Source organism: Vanellus vanellus (assembly GCF_965231255.1).
Source record: "Vanellus vanellus genome assembly, chromosome: 4".
Taxonomy (NCBI): domain Eukaryota; kingdom Metazoa; phylum Chordata; class Aves; order Charadriiformes; family Charadriidae; genus Vanellus; species Vanellus vanellus.
The window spans coordinates 72,274,613-72,297,201 of NC_138909.1; the positions used below are offsets into that span (position 1 = coordinate 72,274,613).

The window sequence follows — 22,589 nt, forward strand, 5'->3', positions numbered from 1 at the left end:
TTGCTGTAGTGCTTACAGCATTTCTTCAAATATTATAAAAATTTACCACCAGAAGACTAGGAAGATAATGTTCATGCATAACTTATGAATCAATGACCAAAAAGCAGAAGTTGCATACATGCTCTAATCAGGAAAGATCTCACATTTAAAACAGTTCAAGTTTTCTCAGGCATAATTAAAATTGGGTCACTTATTCCTAAGAATATAATGAAAAAATGTAACTCTCACTCTGACTTGCAAGTAAAATGTCATTTTTTGAAAGCATTATTACGCATTGCTGGCTTTGCTCTATTACAAAATATGACATAAATTATAATTTTTTACTTAGCTTGAAATCAATGTTTTGTCATTCCAGAAAAAAGAATGATGAATTTCTAAAATAAGCAATGTTTAAAATATGATTAGTATGTCAACTTAATGTGTATTTATTATATCTTAATGATACCTCTGACTTTATCATATAATATTTTACTCTACACTATATGGTGTTTTTTTTAAACAGTGAACGCCAAGACTGGGAAGGTATGCTTTGTATTTTATTCATTTTCTTATCTAATTTAGAAATACAGTTGTGAACGTCCACTGTCTTCACTGTCTATAACTTCAGGGTCATCTGCTGAGATCATCAACAGCACTGTAAATAAATATAATCAGAGAGTTACTTGTACTTAAACAATTATATCCTTTATCATTGCTACCACCAATACCATTCATGACTTTCTTATCATGACCATTAAATTCCCGAAAGACTCCATAGAAGCGAATTTCAGCTAAACAAACATTACATTGACTTGGAAGATGATTTGGCACAATATTTTGAAAGGAAACAAAACTGCTTAAAGTGGAAAACGTCAACCAACTGTCAATGGAAGGAACATGTAGAGACCTAGAAATACATGCAACTGTTAAGTACAGCTCTTGTACAGACACAGCTGACACATTCAGAAATGCTTGAGAGAACTTTACCCATACAAGTCCATGAGACCCTAGAGACTGCAGCAAAGAGTGCTGAGCAAACTGTCCAGTGCTCTTGCAAGACCTATCTTTGTCATCTTTGAAAGGTTACGGACACCAGGGGAGGTTGTTCACAACTAGAAAAAGGCAAATGTTGCATCCATCTTCAAAAAAATAAAATGCCAAAAAGGTCAAGCTGGGTAACTTCAAGCTGGTCAGCCTGATTTAGTCCCAAGGGAAATCACAGAGCGAGTCCCCCCTGAACACATTTCTGGGCACAGGAAGATGATGATCAGGAACAGTCAGCACAGATTTATCAAGAGTAAATCATGGCTGACCGGCCTGATTGCCAGTTATGGTAAAACAACTAGATAGGTTGTACTGAGATCTGTCCTGTTTGACATCTTTATCGAGGACCTGGAAGAAGTGACCAAGCATGCTCTTATCAAGTTTGCAGATGACACCAAACTATGGGAGGCAATCAATGTACTCGATGGTAGAGTTGCCATTCAGAGAGACTTGGCAGGCTGGAAGAATGGGCCAAGAGGAACATTATGAAATTTAACAAGGACGAGTCCTGCACTCGGTAAGAAAGAACCCACTGCAATGATGCAGGCTGGATACTGACTGCTTGAGGAGCAGCTCTGCTGAAAACAACCTGGGGGTCTTGGTAGACAGCAAGCTGGGCTTAATCCAGCAGTGTGTCCTGGCAACAAAGCAGGCCAAGAGTATCCCCACCTGAATCACACGAGCACACAGTGAGTATATAATGGAAAAGACTGTTCCCCTCTGCTCAGCACTTGCTAGAATTCATGTGAATAGTGTGTCCACTTTTTGCTGCTCCAATACAGGAAAGATACTGATAAACAGCAGTGAATCCAAGGGAGGGCCACCAAGCTGGTCAAAGTCTGGAACACTCACTCGCGGGACAGGCTGAGGGAACTGGTCTCCTTCAGCCAAAATAACAGGCAGCTTGGAGGTAACATCAAACCCTACACCCTCCGGGACACATGGGGAGTTTAGGGAGCCTAGCTATTCACAGTGCTGTATGGTGGGAGAATGAGACAACTGACATATGCTGAGACAAGAGACGTCCAGACTGTATAAAGAACTTTTTCAGCCTGAAATTAGTCAGGGAGTGAAACGAGTTATCCAAAGAGGTTGTGTGGTCTCCATCCTTGCATGTTTTCAAGATGTAACTAGACAAAGCCCTGAATACATAATCAATGTACTTCTGCTCCACTGAAGAGACAAGGAATATCATTATAACTATGACCAGTTTCAGTAAAATGAAATTATTGACTGTTTGAGCTATTTATATTTGGTCTGTTGATCGAAATTCACATAGAAAATGAGAACAAAACTGAAAGAAATATCACAAACTAACATAAGGAAGTTGAACTGAATATACTGAAATTTTTCATAATGTTGAGCAAACTGCAAATTCTTGATATTACTGGAATTTGGAAACAACTTGAAGAACTATTACAGAAGTAGTTACCCAAATTGCCTAGCCAAGAACAATTCAGTATTCTGATATTTTGTTTGAAGTTTCAGAAATAAATACATATAAAAACACAAACACACATGCAGACACACGGACACTCCTAAATATCATTTTACTTAAAGTAGGCTATTATAAGCCTATTCATTAATGAAAGTTGTCATATTTGAAATAGCTAATTAATTGCAAAAATATAAATGCATGACTGAATCCTTATCATATTCTTTACTGTAAGATATAGAGTCTCCTTAGTGTTTGAGAAGGGACAAAGGGCTATTTCAGGAAATGTCAATCTGTCACTCAGTTTTGCATCTTGGGGATAATTGTCAGCCTGCACTTCATTTTGTGTCTTCACACTGAGGCCACATTTAGATCCCACATACCACATCTAACATGTTTTGTCCCATACCCCTACACTGATTAAATTTTCAACACAACTTTTTGCACTTTATATCTAAATTACCGCAGAACCTTTTGGGATTTAGGAAATGCAGTTTTTCTTCATTCATAACCATTCATAATGCCATAGAAAAGATACTTTTCCTAGTACACCACTTAGATTATATCATCTTTCTCTTTTTGTCTTACTCTCGGTTGTACCTGCCCACCCCAAAAGCATGGCTATAACTCCATGTGCAGGCAACAAGTGGCCTGAACTGAAAAAGTCCACAATACCCAACAATTCCCTTACTTAGTGTTTCATTTTACAGTAATAGAGAAAAACACAGTACTATTAGCAACTGTGTGATACAGCAGCAAATCCCACAAGCAAGGAATAAAAAGCTGCCAGAGCTGCCTGACGACTAGCGGTAACATGATGAGATTGGTGTAAAGGAAAATATTCACTTGCATAAGTAGTCTGAAGTCAGTATAGTTGCCTTTCCCTGCTTTGTATCTAACAAGAGGAATGTGCCGCTAGTGCTGTTACCAAATTCATTACGTACTCTAGTTGAAACCACTGCTTTAAAATACATATCTTCAGAGATATATTCTCCAGCTAATGACAAGGATTTTTTTTTTTTTTTTTTTTTTTTTTTTTTTTTTTTACACAATGCACTTAATTTCAATACTGCAGCATGTAATCTCAGAAACAAGCCAAGGACCTTTATCTCTAAAATTGTCTCTTTCAGCTTCCTAGGTGGCAGCTTACTTGTTGCCTGGAAAGCAGCAGACACATTCTAAAATAGGACTTTTCACCACCAGATTGGGATGTGTTGAAAGGCAGAAAATTTCAGCACCATAAAGCACATATCTGGCTACGTACAAAACCAAGAACAAATGGTCCCTCCTGATGACAGGAAGAGCTGCCACTTGTTAGTTCTGCACATTGTAGTGGCAAATTAAAAGTTTACTATCTGACCTGTAATGGCTCTTCAGATAAAGATGTTCTAAAATACTCTACTGTTTTTCACAGGACCTATTTGATATGGAGAGAAAGAAAGGGCACAGAAAGGACTCTGCAGCAGACATTACTGCCTCCTGACTGGAGCCCGTGAAACTCCCTAAATAAAGGAGATTTGGTAAGGCAAGTGACTGCCTTCAGTCACTTTCATTTACGGTTTTGGATGGTTTTTAGCTTTTCATTTTTAAATAATCTACTACTTCCAAAACATTATATTAACATGATCACGTGTAGGTAGAGGTATTCACAAGAGTAGACTCACTGATTTAACAGAGGCTTCTTAATACAGAAAATGACAAAAGAAAAGCCACTAATTGCTATGGAAGGAGCTTGAGTTCCAAAATATCGGTAAGAAATAAGATGCCACATAACTAACATGGAGTAGTGATTTGATCTATTTGTGGATGCTAGCCATTTAATTTATTCAGACTGATATACTTAGAGTTAACTTCCTGTTTATTGTTTAGGAAAATACATAACACACTGCAAAACTACATTCCAGTGAAAAGAAAAATAAGCAGTGATTCTACCTCATTAACTGTAAATGGTTCCTACTGATCCAATGGAGCATACCTGATGATCACAAGTAGTAATTTGAAGGTGGTATATTCTGCTGACAGTTTTTTTCCAAAGAAGTGATAGCAGGGACATTAGCTGAATTTAACAAGTCTGACTGAGATGTACTTGAGTTTACCACAGCTAACCAAATTTATACTGCTCTTAGAATTTTTACAAATGTAATTGCTATTTGGAAAAAAAAAAAAAACAAACAAAAACAAAACAACAAACACAAACCATTCTTGAAGACTCTCAGATGAAGTTTTATACAAGTGTGAAGTATTCCATATGACCTGTGTTCTCCTCGACCCACAACTAAATCACTAACTTCCAAAGCACCACACTGCAGTTGTAGCCTGACATATTAGCCATCAGGTAATATTAGTATGAGTATACTAATTTCTTCAAATGTAACTATAGCGAAGTTCAATATATGGTTCATTGTTTCCAATTAATTTCTAAGGAAATTTTACAAATAATAGTAAAAAGTTGTATTAAAATATAACTATGCACAGTTATATTTACACATGATAGTTAAAAAGTTTCTACAGATGTTGAGAGTAATTATTTTCAGAAGATTCATCTGTATATTAAATTGTTTACATCTATATGAAAAAAATCACAAATATAAAAAGTTCACCTCATTTGTTTAGCTTATGAAGTCCATCATTTGAATACTATGGTGCAGTGTAAATGTTTGGATATATATACACAGCACAGTAATAATTTAGAAATTACTAGGCTTCTAAAAGACAACAGCATAGTGATTAAATAAGCCATGAAGAATTTGCAGTCTCTAGAGAAGCTCTGACAAACCAGAAAACATAGGATTATCCAGCAATTACAGCAATATTTGGCCCAGTTTCAATGTTCAGTCATGTGTGCTCTATAAATTAAATATTTCTGGATAATGATCAAATTTAGTATAGACGTATTGCTTAATCTACTAAAAGATTAAAAGATGGTTAAAAATATCCGTCTTGATCAGTCTTATTTACAGCTACTTAGGGACCAATCATTTTAAAAATAAACTGGCAGGTCTATGGCAATCTTACCATAATTCACTTGGCGCCAGAGGCAAGCACAGAAGCAGGTTATGACAGATTAGGGTGCAATTCTGCTTGTCAGGATATTCATGAAAAAAATTCTCGCTGAAGATGGAGTTTGATGAAAGAACAGATATGTGCAGTATTTTTAATTCTGATCGGTTTCCCCACACTTAAAAGTTCATACTTCAGTTAGTTCAGCTGCATAGAAATATCAACATTAAGAATCATATGGCACCAAAAGAAATAAGAATGTTCTTTATAGTTTATTACAAAGTATATCAAGGGTAAAGAGAATAAATAAGGGGTTTTAATTTGCATAAGATATCTTTAGAGAAGCTATTTATCAAAAGAGTTTTATATCAAATATTCATTGAAGCAGATATATGCAATACAGTATATGGTCTAAAACCATTACATTAACTGATTTTAAGCTTCCAAAGAGGCTACACACTGCCTGACAGCAGATGATCTGACTTCTCCTTCATGCCAATCACCTAGAGCTCACTTAAATTGGAATTCAAATTGCCTGATTATAATCCTTCATGGATCTAGTCTTTATCGCTCACTTAAAGACGTTTTACATTTTTAGATAACTTCTTTTCAGAAATTATTTCTTCTCTAATAGTGACTTCTTTTTGCAACCACATTATGATGCACAGGGTTCATCAGTAGACTGTAAGTCATTTAAGTGGTTGTTTCAAGTACTAGAAATTATCAAAGTGTGCTACAAGAAGCAGTAAGGAGAGGGAAAATCCTTTAGGCAACTATTTTCCTCTTGCTGCAGAATTTAACAGATCTTCTGAGGAACAATTGTTCAAGGTAGCTCAAGGGTCTGGCTCTCAAACTCAGCAGCCATGGAGGCAATAGCTCTTGATATGTCTTTTCTGGAAGCAGCAGCACCATATGCAGCTCTTGTTCCCAAATGTTTATATCTATTTCTGTGTTGCTTTCAGTTTTGCAATAACTTTTGTTTGTAGGTTGTACAGTAAGCCAGGTCAAGTAACTGATTCAGCTGAATCCCCCCCCCCCCCCCCCCCGCCAAAAAAAAAGTATTCTTTTTTCTCATCTGACAACTGAATTGGCCTGCCAAAGGGATACAGGCAAGGCAGAAATAAGCCGTCAGGAGAGTAAGAGGTAGAAATTGCTAAAGCTGACAAAAGCGTTAAATAAACTAACCATCCTGCAGGGACTCTCCATGCAACCTGATAAATTCTGTAATATATCTAGTGCTCATTATTTTCTGCGGCATTTCTTTCTGTCTTCACTTTAGTATCTCCCCTGGTAAAAGCACTGCCGCAGCCGTGCCCTATTGAGAAATTCATTTTTGTAATTTTACAGATTAAAACAATTGAGGGTAAATGACTTGCAAGAGGTTATAAACGAAGTCATTATTCCAGAACTGTGAAAAACAGCACAAAGACCAGTCTTAGAACACACAGTTGTTGGCTGCACCTGTTCTGGCTAAAGGTAGACAACCTGAGTGTAGGGAGACTGATGAACATTTTCAACTACTGCTGGTCTTCATTACTGTTCTTTCCCTAACTCCATCCCTTCAGTTGTTCCAGGATAACCGTTTTCGTGGCTACACAGTATGTCATACTCAGGCACTGAGCCAAGTTAAAAACAACTGTAGGGTATTTTGCTGGATTTTTTTTTTCAGCCAAATCCATTTAAGGAAAAGTTTAAACTGGCATGGATATCAGAGAAAATATTAATCATACTACAGCCTTGCCATGGAGCACTGCGGTGTAATCCACTGTATCATTCAGAGCCACACAGCCTAAGAATGATGACAGATCTGAGGTCTGAGGCAGAATAAAGGAACAGGTAGTACAATTGTGAGAGACTGCAGGGGGTGAGGGGGGCACAAACTGAAAAACCCAGGAAATATGCAAAAATTACAGGGAGAAGAAAACTGAGATTATCCTTTGTGTTTCTACAGTCCTGAAGTCAAACAAGTTGAAGTGACAAGTTGACATACCAGCCATTGTTAGTTCTAATTGTCATTAATCCTTTTCAGGTTTTTCTAACAAGACTTCCACAGAATATATATGTCACAGAGGAAGTTTCTACAGTAGAGCAAACACCCACACCCAGCATTACAGGTTTTTAGAGTGATAGTTCTTGTGAAATCTTCCTCTGTACCCTCTCACAGCACTCCAACATGCAGAGCAGCATATTCAGAGCCACTAAATAGAGCTATATGAGGCAAGCTGATAAAAATCTCAATATTACTTTTTGATTCACGGATTTGTAAATAAATGGGCTGTTTAAGGTTTCAGTTTCGCATAAGCGAGGAAATAATGTATTTCTGTCTTTCATTGTTCAGTTTTCATCTTTATCTTGCAAGTCATTTGGGAAAAGAGTGCATTTTCTTTTCTATTTTGTCTCCAGAGATGGGTTTAAATCTGAAATTTGCTTTTTTACATAGTAACAAAATCTGAAAAGAAAGCAAGATTATTTTAGATTTTTGTGGTTATTTCACTTAAGAAAATTATATTGAATCCATACAGCAACATTTAGGGAAGGAGCCTCAACTCCATGCCACACTTTGTAGTACTGAACGCAGAGCTAGCTGTACATATGTTTCTGACTTTTCACCTTGTTTTTAGCTCAAATGCATGTACTGTTTTCATTAAGCAGGTTCCTGTGTACAAGTACGAAGACACTTAGTTAACCTGTAAAAGGACTACATAGGACCCACAGTCTGAAAAACACCTAACATCTTAAAGGAGAAAAAAGGCATCAGAGGTGATCCTGGCAAAAGGCAGCAGCAGCTCAATTCCCCCGAGGTGGGAGGCTGAAGAACGGTTCCTGCTGTTTACACAAGATTTATGCCCACTATTAATTGGCTGAGTTGCTGGTAGATGCCCGCTCATCTGCCCTGAAGGGACTGAGTATAAGAATTTTCAGCTAGTGCAGAAAGCCCGTTCTCACTCATGCACTTATGAATATTTGATCTGCTGTCATGAGGTTGGCAATTACAGATGAGCCACAAAAGGAATGCCCTTTCCAAGAGACTGAAAAAAGCCTGGTTTATACAATGAGAATGAAAAAGTTGGAGATACTGAATGGATTGCCTGCAGCACGGAAGAGCATGCAATCTGTTTATAGGCTACAAGAACGCGAAAGTCTCAGAACCAAATAAGATGAAAAAACTGGACTGGAATCTGTTCTGTGGGTCCACAGAGATGCCTTATATTTTTTCCTCTAAAAATTACAGGTCCATTTAACTATTCCTTAATAGTTGCCATATCTGGTGGCAACAGAAGAGAGTCAGCTAAAGAGTTACACTTGCAAAAGTCTGAGAACAGATCACTGATATCCAAGAGTACCATACCTAACAAAGAGCTCACACAGAACTCTGAAGGTTGTTCAGGCAGAGGAAGGAAATATAAATTCCCGATTCCAGTGAAAGTGGAACTGGGAACAAATCCAAAGATACCATTAGATTAAAAAGACTCCTCTTATCCATCCAGAAATGAATAAAGGAAGCAGCAGCTGCTGTTGAATTTCACATCTTCTACAACAGCTGCTGTTGAATTTAATATCTCTTTCAGGCCTAGCAACACTCTACAGACAATGTGGCCAAACTCAGCTGATATCCATAAGGATGGACACATACAGTCTCTACAATGCAGGTTAGAATTTTTAGTCAGCGTAATTATTTATTTTGTAGACAAAACACAGATAAATTATTTCTGCTAAAATAAGGAGTCATTTTTATCTGGAATCAGCAACAAACAGAAATTCTGAAATCCATTCTGACGCATCAGTCACTTTCTGGATATGACAGCACCATATGTCACAGCGGATCTTACAATACCATACCAATCAAAAATACCTAACGTATACCCTGTACAGCAGAAGCACTCTCTCTGTTCGAGGCAAAGTGCTACATAAATTTTGCTGTATAGCATTGAAATTATTATCACAAAAAGGCTCGCAAAATGATTTAATGTGTTTTGTACGACAACCATAATAAGCGGAGAGGATCTGTCCTGACTAAAGCAGCCAGCCCTTCTAGATTTCTCTTACTGATCCCATCACTCGATTCAAACGACACTGAAAATGGAAGAGATGTAGTAAATGAATTCATTAGAGCCTGTTCAGCCAGGAATCACTTTAAATAAATATTATTAAGAATATTGCTACAATTATGAGCTATTTTTAAAATCTTGTACCATCTGCCAAAACTTCTCCTACATTAAGTCAAATTTGTGATAATTCTCACCTGATACTTATCATGCACATGCTGAACACACTATTGATCCGTTGATTTAGTTTAGGCTATAGAAATAATATAATTTTTGCATATTAATAAATAATATTTATTAGAAATAATAATTATTATTTCTAACAAAATATTATTATTATATAATAATTATTATATAATTATTAATAATAAGAAATAAAATAATTTTTGCAAAAATGAAGCTGCTAATATGCCTGAGAATCCAGGTTACAAGATCTTTTGGTGATAGCAAACAAAATTCACACTTGGCAAGGACAATCTATCACAGTGAAATGGAAGTCCTCCAAATCACACAAAGCTATTTCAACCACAGTGTTGCTACAGAAATTCTGGAATAACAGTTAGTAAATCATACACTGCACAGCTGCTCTATTTGTATGACCAGGCACCCAAACAACAAAGGCACCCAAAACAACATTGTGCCTAAAGGACAGCCTCCCATTTCCACAGATCACTGTGATAGATACCCTTAATTTCATGTAGCTTTCCAGAATTCATGCTTCTCTGCACTTCAGAGCACTGACGAAAGGAAGACCTCAAGAATCACCCGAAGTTAAAACTATCTGAGCTGCATCTTGTCAGGAATCCTAAAGAATCACAGACACATCTGTCACACATTTACACTCTAGCTTTCTCTCTATCAAGTAGAAATTAATTGTTAATTCATTATCATGCTGCTTCCTCACATTAAAGTTGTTTCACAAAGACTTAAAGCTGGCAGGAGCAGATGTCATCGAAAGAAAGATGCTGTCTTATGCCTCCTCAGCCTGGCTTCTGAACCTCTCCCTACCTCTCTTCCCTCTCTCTTTGTGCCAGCATGACATCTTTTGCTGCTACACAGTGAATCAGACCAGTCCCTCCCAATTCAATTCAGATCAGTTTCCTGACCCAGCATGTCATGGAGCTGAACAATACCCTTGACAGAACATGAAAAGGGCACTGCTGAGCTGCGGAATAACAAGCAGGGAAACAGGATAAAACTGATTCTTTCAGCAGCACTACCAAATTATATCAGCTTAAAATCTACCCTGAAACAATGGTCTGGAACATGTTCTCCAGAGAGGCTGTGGAACCTCCATCCTTAGAGATACTCAAAACTCAGTTGGAAATGTCCCTGAGCAATCTCATCCATCTTTAAAGTTGGCCCTGATCTGAGCAAGGGGGTGGACTGGAAGAGCTCCAGAGGTCCCTTCCCACCTGCGTAATCCTGTGATTCTAATTTGCCTGTCCTCTTCAGCCTGTGAGGAGTACAGTATTAGCACTACGGTTTCCAGCAGGGTGACAATAACTTCTCACGGGAGAGACAAATTTATGAAAGGTTACTATGTCTCACTAAGTGAATTTGCATTACTTTTGAACTGCAGATGGTTTAAAAGATATTTGTTAATAAGCTGGGCACTAAAAGAGGCTAAACATGAACTGAAAAGCATATGAATTCTTAGAGAATCCTTTAACCACTGTTTAATCCAAAATCCTTTTGTTTATTAACTTCTACACAAAACAGTGTACTCATACCTACTAGAAAAGTTTTGCTATAGTAAGATAAAAATGTTCCCTCATCCATACCTTTCTGGTTTTGATGCCAGGTGCACAAGTCTGATAGGAAACTATCAGTGTTAATACTCCTGCAGTGTTTGTGAAAACATAAGGTTTTACTGAAAGCTCCTCTGCTACAATTATTGCAATTTATTAAATTAAATAAATTTCATTTTGTAAAAGCAAAGTATGTTTTTCTAGCAGACACATTAAATTGTCAAACAAATATTAACAAAAAGCCATGTTCATTTTATGATTTGTTGTAAACAATGATTTCAACTACTCAAATGATCGGTATTTACTTATAGGTAATAATATATTGCATTTGTAGGAGGATGACCTACGATCCCCAGTTAACATACAAACTTAGAAATCAGAAACCACAGCTTATAATAGATAATACACACAGCAAATCATTAGGACAACAGGGCTGGAGGCAATCAATCAGTAAAATATGCATTCATAAAATAACCAGTCCTCCTGATTTTCTTCCTCCTTCCCTTCCCTTCTCTTAACTCCCCTGAGCAACATTGTGAAATATGTTTTCAAAGGGACATTCCCACGCCCAGATTGTTCTCAAAAATGTTTCTCTGCTTGATAACCTCTGGTCTATCCATAATTAGCCCCAACATGCATTTTGAAAGAAGATTGTTCTGTGATTTGGAAAAGTTTACGTGGTCAGTACATTAGATCAGTGGAGAGGGTAAAACACCGTGTGCAATTTTGATGCTGCCTGCCATGGCAAAAGCTGGCTTCAGACCCACTGGACCACAGACATCATTCTGGCCAATGTAGGATGCCATTGCCTATATCTCTATCTTATTTTCTAGCTTTTAATTTTTTAATCAATTTCTTAAGCATTCCCTTTCTACTGTATATTGAATTCTTTACAAACTATACATACCAGTAATTGTAAATAGCCTTTAACTGTGGGCAGGGAAAGGACAGTTCTCTGAATAGGGGAAAAACATTCTCTCCAGCATCTAATTTCCCTGTCCTGATTTCTCTATATTGTCCCTGGTTTGTCCTTCCCTACACTGCATCTGCCATCTACTGGCACATTATTGTAAGAGAGTTTGGCAGAGACTTACTTCAAGGCCCTTTTATGTAAGGGTCTGTACCTAGCTCCAGTGCTACCCCACCCCTAGCTATTGGGAGGGTCGGTGACATGGGGAGGCCCACGCACACTAGCTGAGCCATGACATCGATATAGACACTTTCAGAGACTATGATTTTTCAGAGACGTGTAAGCCAAAATTTGGGGATTAACTTCTGTAGGTATACACATAAGTACATAAACTTTATGAACAGAAGTTCCCCTAAAGTAAACACATTTTCTCTTCTACTTCCCTTACCTTCCTAGCTTCCGACAGCTATGACAAAGAGCTTACCACATATTAGAGCAATATCGCTGCCAAATTTCAAGTTCCACTGCTCGAATACTTGGGAAATGGTAGGAACTCTTGGTGATTACAGGAACACTTTCTCATAAGCAACCCATTTTTGCTTTCTGGTTTTGCCCAGAACAGATACTAGGCATAAAAAAAATTTGAAATGGTGGTTTTTTTTTTTTCCCCAAAAAGAATTATAAATATCTGGAGAAAGGGTCCTCTAAGAAAACATGTCAATCAACTTTAGATACAAGCATTTTGGTCAATGCCACATCCTTACCTATACTTTCCTAGTACTCATTGCAAAAACAAACTTTATATTTGTCATCCTTATACCGTCTCAGCTTGGGACCAAGTAGAAATGGCTCCTAAGGTGATGAGTATGACATATTGACTTCAAGGTCTGAATTCTGAGAGACAATGCAAAGTGTAATGTTCCCATTAGCACATTTTTTTTTTCTGCCTTATAAATAGCAGTTACACAACGCTAATAAAAGAACTCATGAACTATGAAATTATTCATGAGTAATACAGGCTGCATTGAAAAGAAAGATATATCTTCAGAAATGCTTCCTCTTGAGTGCTGTTTCTTCAAGTTTCTTCATTTCTTTCTTGGCAAGATGGTCAATGCCAACCTTTCAGAAATACATAAGCATACTTTTCTTTGAAGTCAGATGTAAGCCAGCTGTTTATTAACTCAACATCTTACTTGTATCTCATGAAGAACATGTTCTTGTCATAGGACAGCAGAAATAAAATTTTGTTTCTTGAACAATTATCTTTCCTCAGAGCGGGAGTTGGGGTTGAGGATTTGTTTTCTTCTAATTCCTTTCTCTGTACAAATACTCCAATCACGTTCTGAATCTGCATATTGTAGATTTTCTTTGTTCATAGGTGTCCATTTATTACTTATTCAGTTTTCTGTTTGAACTGTCTCTGATTTGATTCACTGTCCTTTTATTTAGGGAAAGAATTCAGGTATGTTTAGCACATTCACTGAAACACGGTTTCAATCATGACCTTGCATATGACATCTGTTATTGTAAATAAATATTCCCCAAAGTACACAGAAACAGTTTAGTGCTATTTTACACATATCTTAAGCAGATACTTTTACTACTTTGAATCTCTACCCTGTGCATTATACCTGCCAAGCATTTTACTCTCTTGTTGCTGTAAATCAGTTTTATTTCACCTTGAATTAGTGCGTTATCAATTTGAGGGTAGACTGAAGCTGAAACTAAGTATTTACATTGTGCAGGAAACACTTTACCAAATGTTTCTCATAGCACGTTGACTACCTGCCATTAGCAACTCTATCCTCAACGCTGTACTTCGGAATTAATTAGACCACGCAATTACTATTATTATATCTATTGGTGAAATTACAGCTATTGGAAGGCTTATTGACTGGCACAAAGGGCACAATGAAAGAAGAAAGTATTCACTTGTTCTGCTATTCTGAGCCCCTCAAAGTAACCCACACCCAGTGTGTTCCTCAGTTTTTCCTGCTAAGCAGTAACAATTATATCAATTTCCATTGTAGAATCCATTAAATCAACATTGAAAGACACAAAAATGAACAGTGGCAGATAGAGCACACTATTCATGTGGGCAAGCATTCACAACTTTATCACACTCTCCTCCTCTCTAATTTTTGTGTTCACTTTTGACAGGACTTGACTATACATGTTTTTCATTAGCTGGATCTCCGAGGTTGTGTGGTTCAAGTCACAATTGTGCTTACGTGAACTACAACCAGATTTAAAAACTGAAGGCTGAATTATGACTCATTTATGCATTCAAAGACAGATTTTACAACAGTGTGTTTTCTCATACATAATCAGTCTGTTGGATTCTCAAGGTCTCAAAGCCAAGACATGGCAATATTTAAAACAAAACACATGTGATTTCAAACATTCTAGATATAAAGCACTTAGAATCATAGAATCATTTAGGTTGGAAAAGACCTTTCAGATCATCAAGTCCAACTGCTAACTTAACACTGCCAAATCCACTACTAAACCATGTCCCTAAGTGCCATGCCTATACATGTCTTTTAAATACCTTCAGGGATGGTGATTCAACTGCTGCCCTGGGTGGCCTGTTCCAATGCTTGACAACCCCTTCTGTGAAGAAATTTTTCTTAATATCCAATCTAAGGCTTCCCTGGTGTAACTTGAGGCCATTTCCTCTTGTTCTATGGTTTGTTACTTGGGAAAAGAGACCAACCCTTACCTCGCTATAGCCTCCTTTCAAGTAGTTGTAAAGAGAGATAATGTCTCCCCTCAGCCTCCTTTTGTCCAGGCTAAACAATCTCAGTTCCCTCAACTGCTCCTCATAAGACTTGTGCTCCAGACCCTTCGCTTTGCTTCATCCACTGAACACCAGCTCTGCTTTAGTCATGATTAAAAAGTGGAAGTTTATAATCTTCTGTTTCAAGGCTGATTAATAGAATTGATGGATCTCCTTGATCGACAACCATTGCCAAAACTCTAGCTGAAATAGCCTCTTTGAGTCATGTTAATTTGCTTGGTCTAAAGAGACCATCAAAAAGAAAGCATATTAAAAGGGTGAAGCAACTCCCACAGGGTGTAAAAAGCCATGCTGCAAACTCAGGAAACAACTGGTAGCCACTTTATAACCATCTGAAAGCAACCACCACCCCATGTGCTTGGGTCATCACAAGAAATACACTGGATTAAGTCATGAGAAGAACATAAAAAGACGAGGCAGTGGGGGACAGGAGAAAATCATCCCACTTTCTTCCTCAGAGGAATTGTAAGTGATCGTCACCAATGCTGTAGGCTTAACTTTATAAATCAGGTATCACCAATTCTAATGAAACCATCACAGATAGGATTATGATAGGGGATTCTAAATGTCCTTCCAAGAGGATTTCTCAACACAGTTACTTCAAAAATTACTTTGAAACTAACTTCACAACTTATTAAAAGCTGCAGAGTGGCAAAGTTGTCTGTGCAACTATAATTTGACATCTCCACGTGGGTGCATTATAAAAAGATAGCACAGCAGTGACAGACTACCTATCAGACTGCTTACCCAGAGTTCCTAGCAGCTGCTATTTTGTCTTGCAATATTTACCTGCTTTTGTTACCAAAATTAGGTAGATTAAAACAAGACAAACATGCCAGTGGAGGATTGCCTATCCAAACTCATACATATTCATACATCATTCATACACAATCAAATCCATTAAGGACTTTGCATAATAGATATTGACTTAAATGTATGCTGGTAGCTTCCTGTTCAAAGTCTTAAAATAAAAATTCTTGTTAGCTATGTAAACAAGATCCACGTGACTCAGTCAACTTTTTCTCCTAAACACTTCAAAAGCCTCAATTAACTCTAAAAAATGGTTTTTATGTAATGTCTTATTATTTTATAAAGTCTAAACATACACTGTGATAAAAGAAAATAAGATAAAAATTAATTTCACTGTAATCAAGAGAAACAAAGAATATGGATAATCTTAGACTGAAGTTCACAAAAGGAAGAAAAGGGAAATAAAATAGCCACATCACTGATCTCATTCAAAACATGACAGAGATCCCTGACTCTATGAAGTTTGATTCTTTTCCATATTTTTAAGAGGACTTGAAAGAAGTTGTATTCCTCTCCTTCCTCATACCTCATCCTAAATTCATTTTAAACTGTTGTCAGCTTATAATAAAAGACACCACACATTTCTGGATTTGTTTTTTGGACCTAATATTTCATTCTAGTTTGCATCCTTAATGAAAATGAGACATTTTATTTTCTTCCTTTTTATAAATTAGAGAGACTAGATCAAGACAATGTACAAGAAAAAAAAACACAAAACTGAATTTGCCACTATGAGTCATAACAGAGCCGCTCTTCAAGGGATATTTGACTGCATTCAAACTATTCACAGCTTCTTAGAACCTTTTTCCTACTAACCTAATTTTCACTAGTTCATTTTCTCCACCCCCCACATACCACGTAGCCCTATTCTGGCCTCTTTGGCTTTCTACAAGTCTTTATCTGGCTACTGTTGTACATAGCTTAGATATTACAGCACAACAGAAATATTTGTTCCGTATAGATTTGCCATGACAAACTCCTTTGTAAGAAAGAGACTAAATATCAAAGAAGGATTTTCCCTTCATTACATTATTTTCTCCTTTAAAATGAACCTAAGAGAAAATAAAAATCAAAAAAAGCAAAAACTCAATTACAGTGGAGAGTTTTTTCCTCCTACATTCTTAAGTATTAGATCACAACTAAAGTGAATAAATGGTTAGGAGTCCAATGAATTTGCAAACTTTAATCAAAAGGAAAAATAACATTGTCCCTAAAGACACAGGATACAAGCTTTACAGGTTCTGTTTTCTGCTCTGCTGCAAATTTCTTGCTCAGTCTTGTCTTCCCTACCTGTTAATGTGACAGTATTATTTTGTCTTCCTATCCTTTACTTGTTTTGTTCAGCTGGGCTATAAACTTTCAGAGGCAGCAGGATGCCCCTCAGTGCATGTTTGTACAGCTTTCATCATAAAAAGCCACGATCTCAGATGGATTCTCTGAGCCCTAACTGAAGACCAACCACTTCACAACTTTATTTTCAAAGATGTCTGACATCAAAAAAAAAACATAGTGAGTAAACAGATACAGAAATGCAAGGTGCATTGGAATTTTACCTTGAGAGCATATTATACTTTTTAATTTGCATTGCCCTAATATTATTTTCTAGGCAGAGCTTTAATTAAGTTTGACCTCCAAAGATTTTAGACTGGGGATCTATCAATGGAAGACATTTCCTCAGCTTTCTGGAATACATTTCTACACAGAGTGGAAGTACTCAAGCTATAAGTTTCCGCTTTAGAAGACAGCATGACAGCAAAGAGGTATTATGAGAAACCATAACCTTCAGAATTATTCCCATGATAAAAAGTCCGAAATAAGCCATGTACATAGGCCCTCAGGATCTTATAAAGCTTGCCTGTTTTACCAAATCTTTTGATGAAACACGAGTACTCAGAGTGCAAGAAATATTAGAAAGCATCATTCAATGATTCTGTCTGCATTATGCAGTTATAGGCTGACCCACTATGAACTTCTCTATTGCTTTTGAATCTTTAAATTTTACATTAATTTTGGTTTTAAAATACAACCTTTTGTTCTTTCAAAAAACTGAAAACACTGAACACTAACTTTTTTCAGTTTTTTTTTTATTATTCTTGAATGCAATAGCTGAAGTTCATAGGACATGTGGAATCCAATGCAAGTGAGTTGCTATAAATAAACATCCACTGACCAGTAACTGACCTTTGGCCCACTCTTATTGTCTCCCAATGGTAAAGTAAAATTTACTAGCTTAAACCATTAATCATGACCAACAACTCTGAGGACAGACCTTTCTTACAACAAATAAAGTACCAGTGTTGCATTTGGTGGTAATAGGTTTCAGGCTAATACTACCCAGAAGGACAAAGTTACTCCCTTTAATGTTTTAGAAGTCATTAGTTAAGCACTCGACTAGTCTGAGATGTTCTTGCATCTTGCATAGGTGTTACTTTTCAGGACTGAGTCATGTTCTCTTAGCAGTGCTGCTGGACTGTGTTAAGACAGGTGTCTTAAGTCTGATTTTGAAGTCATATTGGAAAGATCTCATCCATTCACCCAAGGAGGAAGAAATTTCATAATGCCTTTAAATAAACAGTCTCTTACTATCCAAATTATGAGGAAGTAATAAGCAAGCAAAAAGTGTTATTGCACTTGAACTTTCCATGTTCCATTCTCACACAGGTTTTAGCTGTACTTTCAGACTTCACCTTTACTGGAAAGTAGTATTTTAAAGGTACTGTTACGTATTTTCTTAAAAGAGCAGGGCTAGCTGATTGTATATCCAGTTGCTGGAATTAAATACAGCTTTTTAAATTAATATCTTTTTACTACCACATATGATTTTCATTGCAGTAAGATACATAAGAATAATTCTGAAGAGCAACAGTATTGTGGTAGTATTCAGAAATCCCAGTACCTAACTACATTGTGTGTTACACAAAAACTGAAGATGCTCTCTGCCTGGAAACTTAATCTCCTTCAAGTGTTAATGAATACAATGTTTATAAACACATGAAAGATAAATGTGAAACAGGCATAAGTTTAAATATCAGAGCAAAGCTATGTAATGACAGCACACTGGATGCCAAAGATTAGTGTTTGTAACTTTTCTTCTTGTTGCTTCTTGTAAAGCATTGGTATAATTATTGCTCCCGTGGCTGCAGCTGCCAACACAGACTCTCTCGACAATACCTAAGAATAGACATCTGAGCATCACATGTTTCATTTCTTCTCTACTGTTAGCAGCATTTGTCAAATTATGCTTTACATAAATTTGAAACAATTGCACTATAAAACAAAGAAGAATCAATAGACGAAAAATTATGATCAGAGATGCACTGGCAAATAGAATGAAACAGCTGTAATTGACTGGAGGAGCTAGTGACTATGTCAGTAACAACTGTTCTCCATACTAGTGTACGTTTTGTGATACTGTGTGTTAAAAACAAGCATAGTCCCAAAAAAAGCCTACCGCTTATGGACATATCCCCATTCATTATCATGAATTATGATTATGATTCATTATCATGAATTATCAGTCCTTCCACAGTGGCTCTTCTTCTCCTTCAATATGTTTCTACTTCCCAGATTCCTCTATTCAACAGACCTAAAACAGACCTGTATCTTCCTTTTTTGTATCTGCACTCATTATATATGAAGTAACTTCCCCCCTACCATACCAAGAGCTTTTAATACCAACGAAGAGCTTTCTCCAGACCTGTCGTGTTCAAACCAGGACAAGATCTCACTGAAAGAAGGGTTGGGGGGGGGGGAGGGGGAAGACGCCTAGGGAAAGGGAAGGTGGTAACTACTTTATGTAGATATGATGCTTGCTCAAATCATTAATCTTGGCTTTGAAATGCATCTGTTTGCCTGCAATAATTGGGTGCTACAAGAAAAACAGTAATCACAAAAATCACTCAGTTGCCCACAGAAAAAGGTATTCTCTTTAAAGAACACAGAAGTTAAACTAAGACAACTCAGGTTTAGCAAACCAGATTTAACAAACCAGCACTTCATGAATCCACCCTTATGATTCTTTCCATGGTTGCCACTCAGCCTACATTTTCAGTGTCACCCATGACACACTCTGGAGACACATGATTACTTAAAGTGAAGTCAGATTCTAACATAATCCTGCATCATTCACTATCTCCAATGGACCTTCTTCCCAATTAGCCTTCAGGGGCCAGAACAGTTTCCACAAAAAATATATTTTAAAATAAGAATAGAGGGAGGCATTGTGACTTCCAGAACCAGAACATGGAAATCCAGTTCTAGCTTTGACATTAAAAATTAATGGGAGAAGGTTGCTGCTGGGGAAATAAAAACAACACACAAATAAAAACCCTGACTCTTGAATCTCAAAGTATTTTGGTTGCCACCCAAAACCAGAGCAAAAACCTGCATGTTCCAAACTTTAGTTTAATTTCTGTTCTTTTTAAATTAGCAAAGCAGCTGTCATAACATAAGCCCTGCAATGTCTCCAGGAAAGAAACAGAAAAGGAAAGGTAAAAACCTTACCCTTTCATGACTCTATTTGACTGATTTATGAGCTTTGCACTTTTGATGCACACCACTTACTCTCAAAAGGTTTGTGAAAGTCAAATTCCAAGCAAGGCAGAATAAGTGAAGCAACAGAGAAATGGCCTCTTCTGTTGTTGAACATTTAAATGCATCAATTTATTACCTGAATCCACTTTTCTTATTTTGTTCCATGATTTCTAGACACAGCAGGTAGCTTAAGGCTGTGTGTTACCAGATCTTTAACTGGAACAATTGTAATACTGAATTGGAATGGGGAAGCTATAATTAATCATGCACTGAATTAAACAGGGTCAATTGAAAATAGTTTTTGGTAGTCTAACAAAGATACACACACAGGTGTATTTGGATTAAACAGCTCAGCCAGTCTAAAGGTCAGTCTTGGTCCACTGTTACCCATGCTGCCTTACCTCCACCCTAATCCTCTCCATATAATCATCTGTACACTTTTTTCCTGGGTTAATTTTCTGTCAGTTTAGTGAGCTTAATTGGCCAATCCAGGAATCACTCTGGTGCAACAGAAATGGCAGGCATACATTGCCTGGAGTGGAACTGTACCTTTCATTGGCAGCTATATTTTAGACTAGCTTACCTCACCTCACAGAACATTTTCATAGGCATCCTATCCCTTCTAAACTGCACAGCTTTCGGCTTCTTGGTTCTTGTTATGTTAATTGAATCACTTATTCAATTGCCATGTTATCTTCCACCGAATTTCACAGTGGAGAAATTGGAAATAAGGAGAAATAAAAAAAAAAAGGAAAAAGAACTCTATCCTCTCTCTTTCCCCATCCAAAACCATCACAGATTGTGTACATATTAAAAAATTAATTTCTTTTTTCCTTTTTGTGCCACATTTTGATTTTAGCTCTGTTTTAGCACTGTTAAACTCACAGATCCTTTTTCAAAGCAAACTCAATAAAAAGTCTATGCACATGATACTACTGCTACTTAATTATGTAAATGCAGAAACACTTTGACTCAATCCTGATAAACTAATACCACAAAAGATATTTAAAATATCAACTTTTCTGAAGGAAAAGACTAAAAAAATTTTGAAGTTTAATTTAACTAACAGCCACCACACTTTATACCAATACTATAAAAATCCAATGCATTTATGTTGTTACAAAGCTTTCAATTTTGGCACATCCAGATTGGAGAAATGAGGTACAAAATTTTGGACAGCCTTTTTAAAGAAAATAAGCCTGACTTCCTTAATACCAAAGTTTTAGTCCATACAGTGGCAATATTTTTTCTAAGACAACTCTATTGCAGTTGGCTTATCATGACAGAAATGTTGTGAATAGCTTTGACAGACAGTTTTCCAATGAGAAGGTCATAGGCTTAGTTTGGATCTTCCCTTGTCTAATTAGACAGAGAGTATTTTACCACAATTGGTTCTCGTCACTGATTGATTTTCATTCCCAAATACCTGTCATCACCGTCACTGATGCATTCAGGAAGAGCAAGACTACAGCCAAACAGCATGATGTGTTGATAGCAGCTGAGACGACTGAGATAACTGAAGAACTTCAGGAACTTTTCCATTTCTATACTTTTGACAATGGAAAGAACTGAATTTATAGTGGTGTAGTTATATGGCAGCATTTGGCACTGGCTGTTGGTGATATTTATGCAGGTACCTGTGAAATCAAAACAATATATTTAGAATAAAAGTATCACCATTTAATAGTTTGTTCAAAGCTTTTATTGAATTGACTAGTTAGTACATATGATATATAAGCAATGCCTGTACCTCACAGAAGAGACAACATTCGATAATGCTATCATAATACCCTCAAAAAATAAGTAAGAAAAAAAGGAATCTGGAGAAGCTTGGTAGCTTAGTTTGGAAAACCAAATAAACTCTTAGATATTTTCACAATCCTCTGACCCTCTACAAAACTGGACTAGAAATAACACAAAACAAATTTCTTTCTGACACCAGTTGGATGAACATACAATAAGAATAGCCTGGACACAGCCAACTTTGGCTGAAACTTTGGCTGAATGGAAGTCATATTAAAAAAAAATAAGGCTAACTGGGTTCTGAAGCTGCTCAGGTTTTGGTGTTTCCATAAAGTTTCTCTTTTTGCTACCATTCTACTTTGTACCTGGCTTTCCTGCCAAAATCAACTTGCTTACCTATTTTTCCCAAGGTCATGGTTTTACCTCCACAGTCTTTCTTCTCTATCATACCAACATAGGATTATCTGATTTTACAGGTTGAACACCTACCCTGTCCTAAACTGCTGTCCCACTCTTGACCTTCCAGAGCAACCTTTCT

General features: G+C 36.8%; 1 protein-coding gene across 1 annotated transcript in view; it reads right to left on the bottom strand.

Annotated features, from left to right (window-relative positions):
• The window catches only part of CORIN (corin, serine peptidase), a gene marked incomplete at its 5' end in the record, with an annotated part of 169,266 nt that overhangs the window by 86,320 nt on the left and 60,357 nt on the right, over positions 1–22,589 (bottom strand). Inside the window, one exon of the mRNA XM_082482177.1 lies at positions 21,735–21,945. Coding sequence (XP_082338303.1) covers positions 21,735–21,945 — 211 coding nt within the window. The remainder of the gene's footprint in view (positions 1–21,734; positions 21,946–22,589) is intronic.